We start from the raw sequence: 13,728 nt of genomic DNA, 5'->3' as shown, positions 1-13,728 counted from the left end.
ATGTAACAACGCTGGTGTATATAACGTCCGCCCTGGGTTTTTATACGCTGTTACAAAATAGACACTTTACACGTTTTCATATTTGAAGGGTTATTGTTTAAAATGACCGAGTAATGTGATGTTGGAGCGGTACAAAGCCACCCCTGTGTTGAGTGCAGTGGTACAGTCCCGCGTCTTTCGCGATCCTGACTCGGGTAATAGAACACTGTGTAACGATCCCGTGTGTGCTTCAGGGCGCTTTCACAACCGCTCTGTTATAACCAGCGCTGCCTAATTTTTTTTTTTTTTTTTTTTTTTTAAACCCCCCCACCCCACCCCCCAAAATAGTTTATGTTTCATTTTTAATTTTTCTTCAAGATGTCGACCCCAGCTAGACGGCGTTTAATGAGAGACTTTAAACGGTAAGAACAACAACATTACAAAGCAAGTGATATGGGGCGTTTTGTTGAGACCTAACATGGCGACTTTTTTGAAACTGTGTAAATACAGTATCCGAGGACTACGCAAATTCCGCAGCGCCCGTCTCAGCAGAGTCTGTGGAAGTTGCCTGAGAATTTGGCGTATCTTCGTTTTCGGGATAGGGAAGAGAGTGTTTATTACAGTAGTCGCACAATGTAAAAAAACATATTTGTGTTTTAATTGTTAGACTGCAAGAGGACCCCCCGGCCGGAGTGAGCGGCGCCCCTTCAGAAAATAACATCATGGTCTGGAATGCTGTTATATTCGGGTCGGTTTATTTTTTATTATTAATATTATTGTGGTTTTATTCAATTCCCTTTTATTTTCCTGGGTTATTCAAGTATATTTTATCCAGGTTGTTCCGGGAGAAAACTTCATGGCATTATTGTTAATTAAAAAACAATGACACCTCAGCTGTCCGAAAACGAAACGATTTCACTGCCGTGCACCGCTGCCCGCACAAAGAAAGACCAGGACTTTATATTTGTGGTTTAACGAACGTGAACGACAGCGACAGCGACATCGCCCTTGCGTCATCTGCTCTGATGTGTGATACTTTAATAAGGCAATCGAACAACATTTAGTTTGTCGCTACCTGTACAAATTAAAATGCGTACCGTATTCACACACAGTCTCACCTTATCCAAGTAACACTCATTAATATTACTCACAGGCGGACTGTTTACGAGATGCCTCGGCCTTAAGAAAATTAATACATCTGTGCATTCTGTGGGATTGTCAGAATAAAAGCTCACAACTGGACTAATGTAGTCTTTTCATAGTAATCTCCCGATGTCATTTAACCTTAGTTCAATAGGTCTTCTATATGGTAAAGTTAACCTAGTATGCATACCACACCAGTGAAAAACCTGATTCACCCACACCGCATGTTAATTCTGATACTGCCTAATTTGCCCTGTAGACCTATTGTTCTCTTCTCTTGTGAGTATTTGGTATTACTATACCTGCCCTTTTCTTTTGCTGTATTTGGTATTACTATACCTGCCCTTTTCTTTTGCTGTATACCTAAGAGGCTGTTTTACATACTGCAGTGTTGGAATTCCTCGGGGTTTCCAGATTTTGTTGTATTAACAATATTTATTTTGTATGTTTGTTTTCCAGACCAGAAGGAACACCATTTGAAGACGGTAAGTATAAAATAAATACATAAATGAAAAGATTAATAAATAAATGTGTTGCCCCACTTCAACACTTTCATGCGTGGCGACAGATTCAAAACACAAAACAGTGTTGGGGATGGAGTGTTGTTCTCAATCTCGCTCATGTTTAGAATACTTGTTGTGATGAGTGTTGGGGATGGAGTGTTGTTCTCAGTGTTGTCATGCACTGTCTGCTCACCCCGTTCTTGCGTGTGAATCTTGCTTTCTACCAAAAGGTTGAGAACAGATTGTGTGGTATCTGCTTATGTAACAGCGGTGGTAATCAAGCCATGCATATTTATAATATCCGGTCTCTGCGTAATGCTTTGACTGAACTGATTATTCCTTAGTAAAGGGATCAACAGACTAACTACATTTAAACAGCTCATTACAGGCTGTGCATACTGTTCAGCCTAGAAGGCAGGATGTGATGGTGAACTCGCTTGCTTGGTTATTGCTCTTGCATCCTGCATGAAACCTCTTGTTTATTAACACTGTGTTGAAACAGTGTACTCCAGTGCACTACTGCGAAGCCTTTAAAATCAAGCCAGACAAACAGATTGCGTGTGAAACACACACAGCTGAGTGGCCATCTGGCATGCAGTGTTTGCATGGTCAGTATTAAAAGAAACTGTATCAGTTAAGTGATACCAGTGTGCACCTGTGAAGGTACCTGCTGCACAGTGCCTCTGAGATAGTGAAGTGCAGAGGGAGGTACATGAAGCAGGTTTCTCTGCTCAGTGTAATGATCAAGGACACTTTAACCTTTGTTCCTGGAGGGACCACAGTAACCAATGAGGAGGGTGTTGTGATCTTGTATTGCCTGTGTATCTAGGAGTTATAAATGGAGCTGGCATATTGCCATCTGGCTTAGTAGTAGCAGCTGGTTTGCTGATGTCACAATGCTACAGTTGCAATCCCTCTTGGATTAGTGACACTGCAAATAGTTCTGTACTCGAAGAACAAAACCATATACCGTTTTGGACTGATAAATGCCAGTTTGCATTAGTTTTGAAGGGATGCTGAGCGTAGCGTACTAGTCATGTCCTCGTCCTTTCTGCATCCTGCCACTGAACAGCAGTCCTCTATCTCAATGTTTGCAGTCTTCTGATCGATTGCGGCATCTAGAGTGGGTTTTGTCGGCTGGGGATTCCATGGCATATCTAAACAATGAGACATTGTGGAATATGATTCCTCCCGTCAGTGTTGATGTCAAGGTTGCCACAGCAACCTCCTGGGGTTTTCTTTTGAGCTTGTGTATTCAGAATGAGATTCTGTTGGTTTTAACTGGTAAACCTGTGGCGACTGTTCAGTTGTAGCTGAAACCTTGTCGTGATGTTTGCTCTGATCCTGGGATTGTTCTAGTGTGTCTCTCTTGCTCCTCTACTTTTCTTTGTAGAATTGGATGCAATCTAGTTTGCAGGCCTGTAGTTTGTTAAGGACAGTAACATTGATAAGAACATATATTTAAAACATATCTGTGAAATATATTTTATATAACTATGTTCTTCAAATGTGGTAATGTCATATTTCATGCTGTGTGTTTTTTTTCCCCTGTACATTTCATGAACTGACATGTCGATTTGTTGTAGACCCCTTGAATTGAATAAAAATATTAGTGGGAAATTAAAATGGTATTGTGCCATTTCCACTCCTGCCTGCTTCTCCTGTACATACCACGAATCTATCAGATGGCAGGCAGTTTGATTGAGAGGTTTGAAGTAAAGCAAACCTGTAGGAATATGTTAACTAACAAAAACTTGTGTCTTGATGTCTAGGTACTTTTAAACTGACAATAGAATTCACAGAAGAATACCCGAACAAACCTCCCACAGTTCGATTTGTCTCAAAAATGTTTCATCCAAATGGTAAGCTACACATGCAGCACAGCAATGCTTCTGTTTATCAAGCTGAGGCATTGTTTATTACTGAAGGTACTCAAGTTTACCTATTATCTTGACTTGTCAAGTGAATGAGATGGGCTATATTGCTACAAAAACCACTTGCTTTAAAATAATAAACTTCATGGCTTGAAAAGATTTAACTATCGATTGACAAATCTTAATTATGGCCACTGCAGTATTGCATTTGCTGTTTTTTAAAATAATAATAATAAAAAAAAAAAATCACAAGAAATGCCTTTTTTCTTGCAAAGCTGCTCCAGTCAGCTCCTCTTGTAATAGAATACCTCTGGTACAGTTAGAGCGTTCTTAAAACTCAGTGCTGGTATGTAGGAATGTGTTTACGGTGAATGAATACAGCTTTAAACATGTTCCCTTTCAAACCCATTAACCCTTTTCAGCAACATGGCAGGTGCCCACATTTCCTGAACGTGTGAAGACTTGATGTTTTTGAATCTGCTTGATTACACTTCTTGGTACAGGGCCTAGGACAGGTTTTGGGATGCTGGGAGGAGCCAGAAGGCGCTTATTTTACCACTGTAGTTTAAAGAAGCAGCAATATTTATCATGCAGCATTATGGATTGTTTTTTTTATTTTTCAGTCTACGCAGATGGTAGTATATGTTTGGATATTCTACAGAATCGTTGGAGTCCAACCTATGATGTTTCATCTATCTTGACCTCTATACAGGTGAGTTAACCCCCAAATGTTCGTTATTTCAAAAGCAGTTGATATTTCTGTTTAAACAGAATACTTGCACATCGATGAGATTACAATTTTTAATTTCAATTCCCTAATAATGCTGTTGCTGCCTATTGTGACACACTTCTTTGACACCGTAATCTGGATGCTTCATAAGCATGTTTTTATATATATATATATATATATATATATATATATATAATATCATTTTATATTCCTTCTAAACAGTCATTACTGGATGAGCCAAACCCCAACAGTCCAGCAAACAGCCAGGCAGCCCAGCTGTACCAGGAAAACAAGCGTGAATATGAGAAACGTGTGTCTGCAATCGTGGAACAGAGCTGGCGTGATTGTTGACCAAGGCCAGCGCGTACAGTACGAACACTATCCAGCCTCAAGATACAAACCATGAGATGGAAGTCTTTGAGCCACCCTCCTCCTCCTCCTCCTCCTCTTCCTCGCATCATAAGGCATTACCTAATTGTTGCAAGTTAGTACTGTTGTGCCGCCACCACGTTCTCCACACACCACACCCCTCCTTGCTGAAACTTCTTCCCTGGACAAAGCTGCATCTACATTGAAGCAAATGTACCATACCTGGGTTACTTGAGGAAAGTGTTTCCATTACATAGGCTCTGTTTTTGTCACACACCAGCCCCCCCCCCAGTCTCATATTTCACGATGGATGTTTTGTAGTGGCAGCTGTGTTAAATGCCCCCTTGTTTCTTGGTAGGAGTTCCAGTTAGTTGCCTCTGCATCCAAGGTACCCTTGTGCGCCGCGGCGCTAGTATGGCTCTTATCTTCCCGACAGTGTGTTATTTTAAACTCGCTGTAAAAACTCACAAAGAACTGTCCTGTTGAGCTGTATATGATCTGTATATCCAAGAGGATTGTTTTGTATGCATTCAGACTCTGGACTGCATTCTTAAGATGCTGTCTGATCCATTTGCCATAATGTCAAACTGTTCTCTTATAAAATCAAGGCTTTTCCTTGAAAGTAATGCATAGAAAAAAAGGTAACTTTTTCAAAAACTATTAGGAATTGGATAAAGAAAACCACAGCATTATTCTTTTGGCTCGAGGTGTATTGTATATTTTTTTTGTGGGAGTGGGGGGGAAACAAACAATAAAATCATCTAACTCAGCAGTTAGTCTAAATAGCAGATACTACAACTGAATTACCATTTTTGGTTAATTAATGAAAACAAAAAATGTTCCTGATGAACACTTGAATCGAGCCCGGCGGTTACTTTTCACAAGTCAAGAGAATGTGCTATTGAATCTCCTGTGAAGAAGTTGAGAGGGGCAGGCTACGCGGGGTGGGGGCGTGTGTGTGTGTGTGGTAACGTTCTTGGGTGATCTGTCTTTGTTGTGTCTGTGTGATCTTATGCTTCACTTGGAAGATTTTATTTAAGTGTTGTTTCCACAAGAAAATGTCAGCTGTCCGAAGGCACGCTTGGCTGCCTGGTGGCACATTTATACTTTTCTGCTCGTTTGATGAAGTTCGCTTGGGGCGAGAGATGAGACCCTGCATTTTGAGTTGTCTGGTATCGTTTCTAATGCACACATGATATTTGAGTGACAGTATAACTTTGCACTAGTAACCCATGTAAGGAACTGTACATTTTCTCACCTTGTAAATAAAAAAAATAAAAACATTTAACTATCAGTCAATGTAAGAGTGAGTGTCTTTGATACTTTATGTGAAGGGTCAAACAAAAAATATACTTAAATTGCTTATGTTTTTGGAGGTTTTACTCAATAATAAAACAGGTTTTGTTTGAGTAAATTACAAAAAACAGACTTAATATACATCTATACATGCTTGTAAAATGCGTACCCTAACCTTTGTAAACATCCCATTACTTGTGTCCATATAATGTGGAAACACCATGAAAAAACAACATTGCATACTTTCATTACAACATGAGCAGTAGACACTACAATATAGGCTTCAGTAGCTCAGACTATGTGTGGCCAGTGCTGTGAAATAGTCTGAGCCCTACCACTCACTGAGGGGCTGGAACAAACAGGACACAACAGCCTGGCCCAGCGGTGCCCGTTCCACTGCTGGCTTAACAGGAAACACAAGCTCATGGACTACTGCAGGGTCTGGGTGCAGGGTGCATTGGTTCAACTAAACCACTGACAACAGGCTCAGTTTTGTCATTTTATCAAACTGGATTTTGATTCCAACTCTTGAAGTGTTTTTTTTTTATATTAGTGAATACACACATTTCCAAATAAACAAGAAAAGACAAGCTGTTGGGCACCATAACAAAATAAAATAATGACAAGAGGAATTTATTAGATCCTTTGACATTTTTTTTGCATGTCATCAATTTACCATATTTTAAAATACAACAACAAAAACACTGCCCCTCCATCAGAACACATCATTAACATAAGAACATGAGAACATAAGAACATAAGAAAGTTTACAAACGAGAGGAGAGGCCATTCAGCCCATCGTGCTCGTTTGGTTGTTAGTAGCTTATTGATCCCAGAATCTCATCAAGCAGCTTCTTGAAGGATCCCAGGGTGTCAGCTTCAACAACATTACTGGGGAGTTGGTTCCAGACCCTCACAATTCTCTGTGTAAAAAAGTGCCTCCTATTTTCTGTTCTGAATGCCCCTTTATCTAATCTCCATTTATGACCCCTGGTCCTTTTTTCTTTTTTCAAGTCAAAGTCGTCCCCCGGGTTGACATTGTCTATACCTTTTAGGATTTTGAATGTTTGAATCAGATCGCCACATAGTCTTCTTTGTTCAAGACTGAATAGATTCAATTCTTTTAGCCTGTCTGCATACGACATGCCTTTTAAACCTGGGATAATTCTGGTTGCTCTTCTTTGCACTCTTTCTAGAGCAGAAATATCCTTTTTGTAACGAGGTGACCAGAACTGAACACAATATTCTAGGTGAGGTCTTACTAATGCATTGTATAGTTTTAACATTACTTCCCTTGATTTAAATTCAACACTTCTCACAATATATCCGAGCATCTTGTTAGCCTTTTTTATAGCTTCCCCACATTGTCTAGATGAAGACATTTCTGAGTCAACATAAACTCCTAGGTCTTTTTCATAGTTCCCTTCTTCAATTTCACTATCTCCCATATGATATTTATAATGCACATTTTTATTGCCCGCATGCAATACTTTACATTTTTCTCTATTAAATTTCATTTGCCATGTGTCTGCCCAGTTCTGAATGCTGTCTAGATAATTTTGAATGACCTTTGCTGCTTCAACAGTGTTTGCCTCTCCTATTTTTGTGTCGTCTGCAATTTTAACGAGTTTGCTTACTATACCAGAATCTAAATCATTAATGTAGATTAGGAATAGCAGAGGACCTAATACTGATCCCTGTGGTACACCACTGGTTACCTCACTCCATTTTGAGGTTTCTCCTCTAATCAGTACTTTCTGTTTTCTACCTGTTAACCACTCCCTAATCCATGTGCATGCATTTCCTTGAATCCCTACTGCGTTCAGTTTGAGAATTCATCTTTTATGCGGGACTTTGTCAAAAGCTTTCTGGAAATCTAAATAGACCATGTCGTATGCTTTGCAGTTATCCATTTTCAATGTTGCATCCTCAAAAAAGTCAAGTAGGTTAGTTAGACTTGATCTCCCTTTCCTAAAACCATGCTGGCTGTCTCCCAGGATATTGTTACCATATAGGTAATTTTCCATTTTGAATCTTATTATAGTTTCCATAAGTTTATATATAATAGAAGTCAGTCATCCAAGAATGGGATTGGATCTACTGGTAGTATGTTACAGACCCCATCCAATTTCACCTTTGTATTCTTGTTTCATTTTCCTCGAATGTCCACCATAAACTGCAAATATATTTCTCTTGAAAAATTCAACACACTACCCACCAGTCTACTAACCAGTCTCTGGAAGTATAATGCAAGTCCTGTTGCAAGCTACAAATGTTAGAACCAGGTGTCAAAATTAACACATGGCAAGGGGCAGGCCTGCATGTTTATATCTCAGAGTGAGAAATGGAAAGGAAAGCACAGGGCAATACAATGTTAAGCAAAATGACTCTGACTGACTTTATTTAATTGAAGCATTTCCTGGTAAAAATATTTTAACTTGGGAGGAATGAGGCAATTACAGTACAAAATGTGTTTACTGAAAACGGGCCTGAGGTTTCACCAACTCGTATCGGCCAACCTGTCCTTCCTGCAAAAGCTGACCGATCAACTGCTCCTTCTGAACCTTCCGGCTGACTATCAGGAACCGCTGCTTCGCCTGTCCGTAGGACTTGCTGCGAAGGCCATACTTCTGAGACATCTGATGGATCTGCTTGCGCTCGTCGTTGTTCAGCTCAGTAGAGAACCTCAAATCGTCCTGCCTTTCCGAGCAGGCGTAATTGCGAATGATTTCCTCGATGTCTCTCTTGTTTAAACGGTTGCCTCCCTTGTCCATGTCCAGGCCGAGGCCCTCCCTGGAGAACTGTTCTTTCACTTTGATGGGCTCTGCGATGCCCTCCCCTTCTCTTCCCAGACCACCTCCTTTCCAACCCATTTTCCGCAGCAGCTGGTTGCCGATGTTGTCCTCCTTGATCTCCTGCTTCATGGCCTCCTCAGACGAGTGTGCCTGGATCTGGTTGCGAGAGATGGCCTCCTCGTTGCCCTCTTTCCTCAGGTTTGACTTCACCACCGCCTGCGTTTGCCTCAGTTTGGCCAGGGCCTCCTCCGCCGCGATGTGCTTCACGATCTTCTTCGGCCCGATCCCCGCGGCAACGAACTGGCCCTCCAGGTACACCTCGCACTTCCACCGGTGGTCCGGCATCACCACAAACCTGTAGTCGGCTGCCATCTTGTTGAACTGAGCCGTGTCGTTGATGATGCAGATGGCGTTGTCGGAATTCTCCAAGATGACGAGCTCGCTCAGCTGCCGTTTCCTGCCGGTTGACTGGTGGTGGCGGCCACCGTTGTCGCTGTGATGGTTCGACCTGGGAAACTGCGGTGTTGCCGGCTGGTTCTGCCGCAGCTTGCGGAGGGCCTCCTCTGCTGCCGCATGCTTGGAGGATTTCTTGTTTCCGTTCGCTCGCGCCACAAACTCATCCTGCAGGTACACGCTGCACTGCCAGGTGTTGGTGTTGGGGATATTGTTGAATTTGTAATCTATCTTCATCCGGTTGAAGGCAGCCGAGTTATTGAGGATGCATATGGCATCGTGAGCATTGTCAACAATGACAAACGTGCTCCAGTGCTTCCTTGGGTCCGGCTCAAAATGACCTCTGGGGCCTGACGGGGGCTTTTCCTCTGGGTTCCGTAGTGCCGGAGGAAAGCTGAGATTGTGGGCGTGCGTCTGACACACGACCAAGTCGTCGATATAGCCATGCTTGAATTTGCGGCGGACGACTCTCACCTCCACAGGCTTTAAAAACAGTTTCACTGCCTGCTCTGATGCGCGATCCCTGGCTCCGTTTTTGCTGCCAGAGTAGCCCGTCGCCAGGTAGACACGCTGGCACCTTAACTCACAAGCATAGCCGTCCGTGGGCAGCTTTCTGTTCTTTGGGAGGTCAGCCGGAGGGATCTCTTTGAGGGAGATGTAGAAATATTCAGGGTTGGTCTTACAAGCTTGGATGCTGCGGCTCAGTATAAAGTTATAATTGGGTATGTCCCCAGAGTTCAAAGTTGTGGGATCAGCATAGGTAATGCAGACTATCGATGCCACCCTGATGATCAACCTCTGCTTCTCCTCGATCGTGGCCGAAGAGACAGGAACTGGTTTAGGAGAATCATACATGGAAGGGTGGGAGCTCCTCTCAGCTGGCTGCTTGGTCCTGTTGAAGGTCCCACTAGGCTCGGGTGCTTCCTGCTTTGCAAACCCCAACCCCCTATGGACATCTCGAGAGCTGGCTGGAGTGCTGCCCCAAATCTCTTCCACCCTCTTACTCTGGGAACTCTCAGACCGCTTCGAATGATGCGCCTCATACTTAGCAGCATAGTCCTGCTGCGTTTTCGTCATGAAGTTTGAAGAGGCGGTCTTGTCCTGGTTCTGAAGACCAAAACCGCTAGTGCTGGCTGCTGCGTCACAATCTTCTTGATTTGTTCCCGAGTCAAAAACATATGGAGTAGTGTTCTGAAAGCAGGGGTCTTGGGCAGTTTGTGTAGGTCTGCTGTTAGCATCAGAAGCACGCTCTCCACCGCTGTCCATGTCGCTCCTTGTGTGCTTTTTCTCGTTCTCTTTCTCCTCTGTGCCGCTGCTACATACAAAGTGGACGGGCTCGAATCGAGGTCTGGTGACAAGCCTGGACACTGCTGGTTTCTTCACCGGCACGTCACCTGCAGCAGCAAGAACACAAACCTTGTTTAGCACTTTTCAAATCTTCATTTCAAAATCTCTACACTCTGTGGCAGAGCAGTGTGATTCTGTTTATAAAGGGGTTTAGCTAATTAAACAATTCCATGACTCTTACCTGTCATGCGTTTCCATTTGCCAAGTAGAACGTGCAGTTGTGAAAGACATACATGATATATTTAAATAAATAATGTAATGCCATCATGGTAGGCAACAGAAAGTTCTCTGTTAGCATGAAGTACTTTCAGATAGCCCTCTTTCCGTTACACTTCCTAGGTCATTTTCAAGTCACAGCATGTCACTGGCTGGGAGTTATTAGGGGGAGCTGGTTTGGTAAATTACATGATGAAAAAAAAAAAAAAGGAAAGTACTGAAGACGTGGGGATAGTTTCACTCTCCTGGTGAAATGGCCAAAAAAAGAAGTCTTTCTTCAAGATAACATTTTTAAAAATAAAAATACACATTTGCATGTTTCTTTCAGAACTGTACAGGAGACCTACATTGCATATAGAAGTTCATGACAGGCAAGATTCATGGAACTACTTAATTAGCTCTACTTTCATTAAAAAAAAAACCTGACTCAGCAACCAGACAAAGATGATATTTAGAGAAATCAACAAAGTTCCTTACCTCCATTTGAAGAGCTTGGTCTCTTGTTTGCTGTGGCTCCAGGCACCAGCTCAAAGGACGGCATCTCCCCTATGTCAATCCCTTCAGCCATATCAAGGACCTTCCGCATGATCTCAGGGCTATACCTGCAAGAAAGAATTACAAGAGCTTTACGATCAACCCACCAATGCTTTACCTTAGCATGGTACAGTGGATAGTCTTTGCCTTTAATACATCTCATAATTATGTTGCAGTGGTCAAATGAAACCTGAAGACTGCCCTCACTAAGAGAAATGATGGCTTTGTCAACCAAAATGCATTATAATAAAAACAGAACATTTGAATGTTCTTGGTTTCTATCACAGCGGAAGGAGATGCCTTGGCATCACAACATGCATCTATTTGTTTTGCACAATGGACAGATGGTCCTGAGCACCACCTCCCACGGGCAAATTCTGCACAAGAACAGAGCCCCCCAGCGGCACAGAAAACGACAGCTTGTGTTGTGCGGCTCTGCGTGTGCTGCAGGGAGAGACAGCCTTTCTGGATCTTTGAATGAGGTTAGAAACACCTTTCCTTTCGAGGATGCCATTGGGGAAATCATTACAGTTAAAACACACATTGCCTACCATGGCTGAAGACAGAATTAGTGAAAATGAAAGCTTAACATTACCAGGCACTATGGAATAATCCGAATGTGAAGTGAAGCATGCCACAATCAACACGCTAGACAAGTTGCACATACAATAGAAAAATAAAATAAAATAAATGACAGAGGAATATATATCATTACAATAAAAACGTTTTGCGCAAATCCGCTCACAGGGAGAGGCGTATATGATAACCTATGAGAGAAACATATAGAAAATCAGCTAACAGGACTGACCCGACACAGGGAAGTGTGTGACAGGCAGCTGCTCAATTTAGCTTTGCCTCCAAAGCTAATAATCCTACCTACAATATGAAAAGCAATGGGCAGCACATATTCAAGGAAATCGGATCAAAGACATACGAGAGCCCCGATTTGCAAGCCAAGATATTAAAATATAAGGCTGACTCGTAACATGTCACCATTATTATTAAACGATTAGGTTATTCACGGAGAGTATTTTCAATTGTGTGTGTCGATTTCCTCACCCGGTAGCGGAAGTTTTAATAAGGGACACAGTTGTTTCCAGAACTTTCCACCATATTTTCCAGTATGTGGCTGTGCTTGTACACACTGCGTAACAAGAGACTGTACCAGGTTCAGTACACTGTTTATGATACAGAATTGGACCGGGTAGTGTTTCTCAGGGTCGTGGTAAAATCATTTTAACCCAGCATCAGTTACGTAACAAACAGCAGGGTCAGAGAGGTTTGTCTGGTTCCTAGCGAACGACATAAACACACTTAGAATAAACCAGGGTGTCAAATTTACGAGCACAGCAGTGCAACAGCGATGTGAAACAGCATTGACACCGAAGCAAGCAGTTTATTACACCCTACGGCCTGGGTAACATTAAAAATCAATGTAAACAAACATTATCATTAATGACAGACCGACCGAGCTGCCCTGGTGCCCAGTACAGTACAGTAATATAATTATTGATGCGTCTCACCGGCATTTCATGAAGACGTGGTTGGTCCACACCATTGATAGGGACAGCAGCTGGTCCGTGTTGACCTCATAATCCCATACATGTTTCACAAGGAACTGCCTCCTCGCTGTCCAGTGCTTATCGCTCTCGGAGACCTGCCTGAACTGATTCAAGTATCGTATCAGAGCCTCTCGGTCCCCCTTACAGGAGGCTAACCCTTCGGCCATTTGGGTAGCCATTTACATCTCCTCCGCCATCAGCATGGCGCCAGCGCCGTGGTGGAGTGTGGGAAAACAATAACATATGGAAATACAAGAATTAGACGGGGTTGGTTTTCATTTTATAAAACGACGTCTGGAATGAAATTTGATTTCTACGTTGCAGGTTAACACCGTAAAATATTTTCTCTCTCTCTTTTTTTAATCCGGACGCGGAGCGCTGCGTGCGTGTACGTGCGCTGCTGTTTTCCTTACGTGTTTTTACCTCTCATTAGCTCCGTCTGCTGTTCAGTGTGGGCCATAGTTGGTTTTTCACACGGATGCAAAGGCAGTTTATTGTTTAAAATATTAGAGTGCAAGTCCAAGGAGAAAGAGGAGGGCTTTTCCCTGTACCGTCATCAAAAGCTGTGTTCTTTTTCCTATCTGCCTTGAAGACAACGCTGCCTGGAAAGTGTATTGGTTGTAAATACCTGCCTGTTTCACCGCCCAACACAAAACAAAACACTCTGTATGGCATGACAGTTTCACTCACTCGCCACGGGGCTGCAGCATCGGTAGAGATTTGAACCGCCGTGTTAAGGGAAAGAAGGCTATGGGATTAGCCCACTGCACCACTAGCTCCTACAGGAAATCTGTATTTCACACTGACTGCAAGGTCAACTAACCGATTCTTTCAAATAAAGAAAGGAATTAACAGGATTTGAACCCAGTCTACCAACGAGAAAGAGCACAGTAGCCCACTGTGCCAGCTCACTTCCAAAGAACTTTA

At 42.5% G+C, this 13,728-nt stretch overlaps 2 protein-coding genes across 2 annotated transcripts; one reads left to right on the top strand and one right to left on the bottom strand.

The window, feature by feature from the left end:
* The first annotated feature begins 200 nt into the window (after positions 1–200).
* On the top strand, positions 201–5,892 carry LOC117412373 (ubiquitin-conjugating enzyme E2 A). The gene is made up of 6 exons (XM_034020711.3): positions 201–401; positions 647–727; positions 1,582–1,607; positions 3,398–3,487; positions 4,123–4,211; positions 4,452–5,892. The coding sequence occupies exons 1-6, from the start codon at positions 358–360 to the stop codon at positions 4,578–4,580; spliced, it is 459 nt and encodes a 152-aa protein (XP_033876602.1). The 5' UTR covers positions 201–357; the 3' UTR covers positions 4,581–5,892.
* Positions 5,893–6,506: 614 nt separating this feature from the next.
* LOC117963515 (NF-kappa-B-repressing factor-like) lies at positions 6,507–13,423 on the bottom strand. Its single transcript, XM_034903840.2, has 3 exons — positions 12,763–13,423; positions 11,183–11,307; positions 6,507–10,536 (listed from the first exon to the last, which is right to left on the bottom strand). The coding sequence occupies exons 1-3, from the start codon at positions 12,978–12,980 to the stop codon at positions 8,369–8,371; spliced, it is 2,511 nt and encodes an 836-aa protein (XP_034759731.2). The 5' UTR covers positions 12,981–13,423; the 3' UTR covers positions 6,507–8,368.
* Between the last annotated feature and the right edge of the window lie 305 nt (positions 13,424–13,728).

This window comes from Acipenser ruthenus, chromosome 16 (assembly GCF_902713425.1).
Source record: "Acipenser ruthenus chromosome 16, fAciRut3.2 maternal haplotype, whole genome shotgun sequence".
Classification (NCBI taxonomy): Eukaryota; Metazoa; Chordata; class Actinopteri; order Acipenseriformes; family Acipenseridae; genus Acipenser; species Acipenser ruthenus.
Note: the sequence above shows the minus strand (reverse complement) of the source record. Positions and strands in the feature narration are given on the sequence as shown.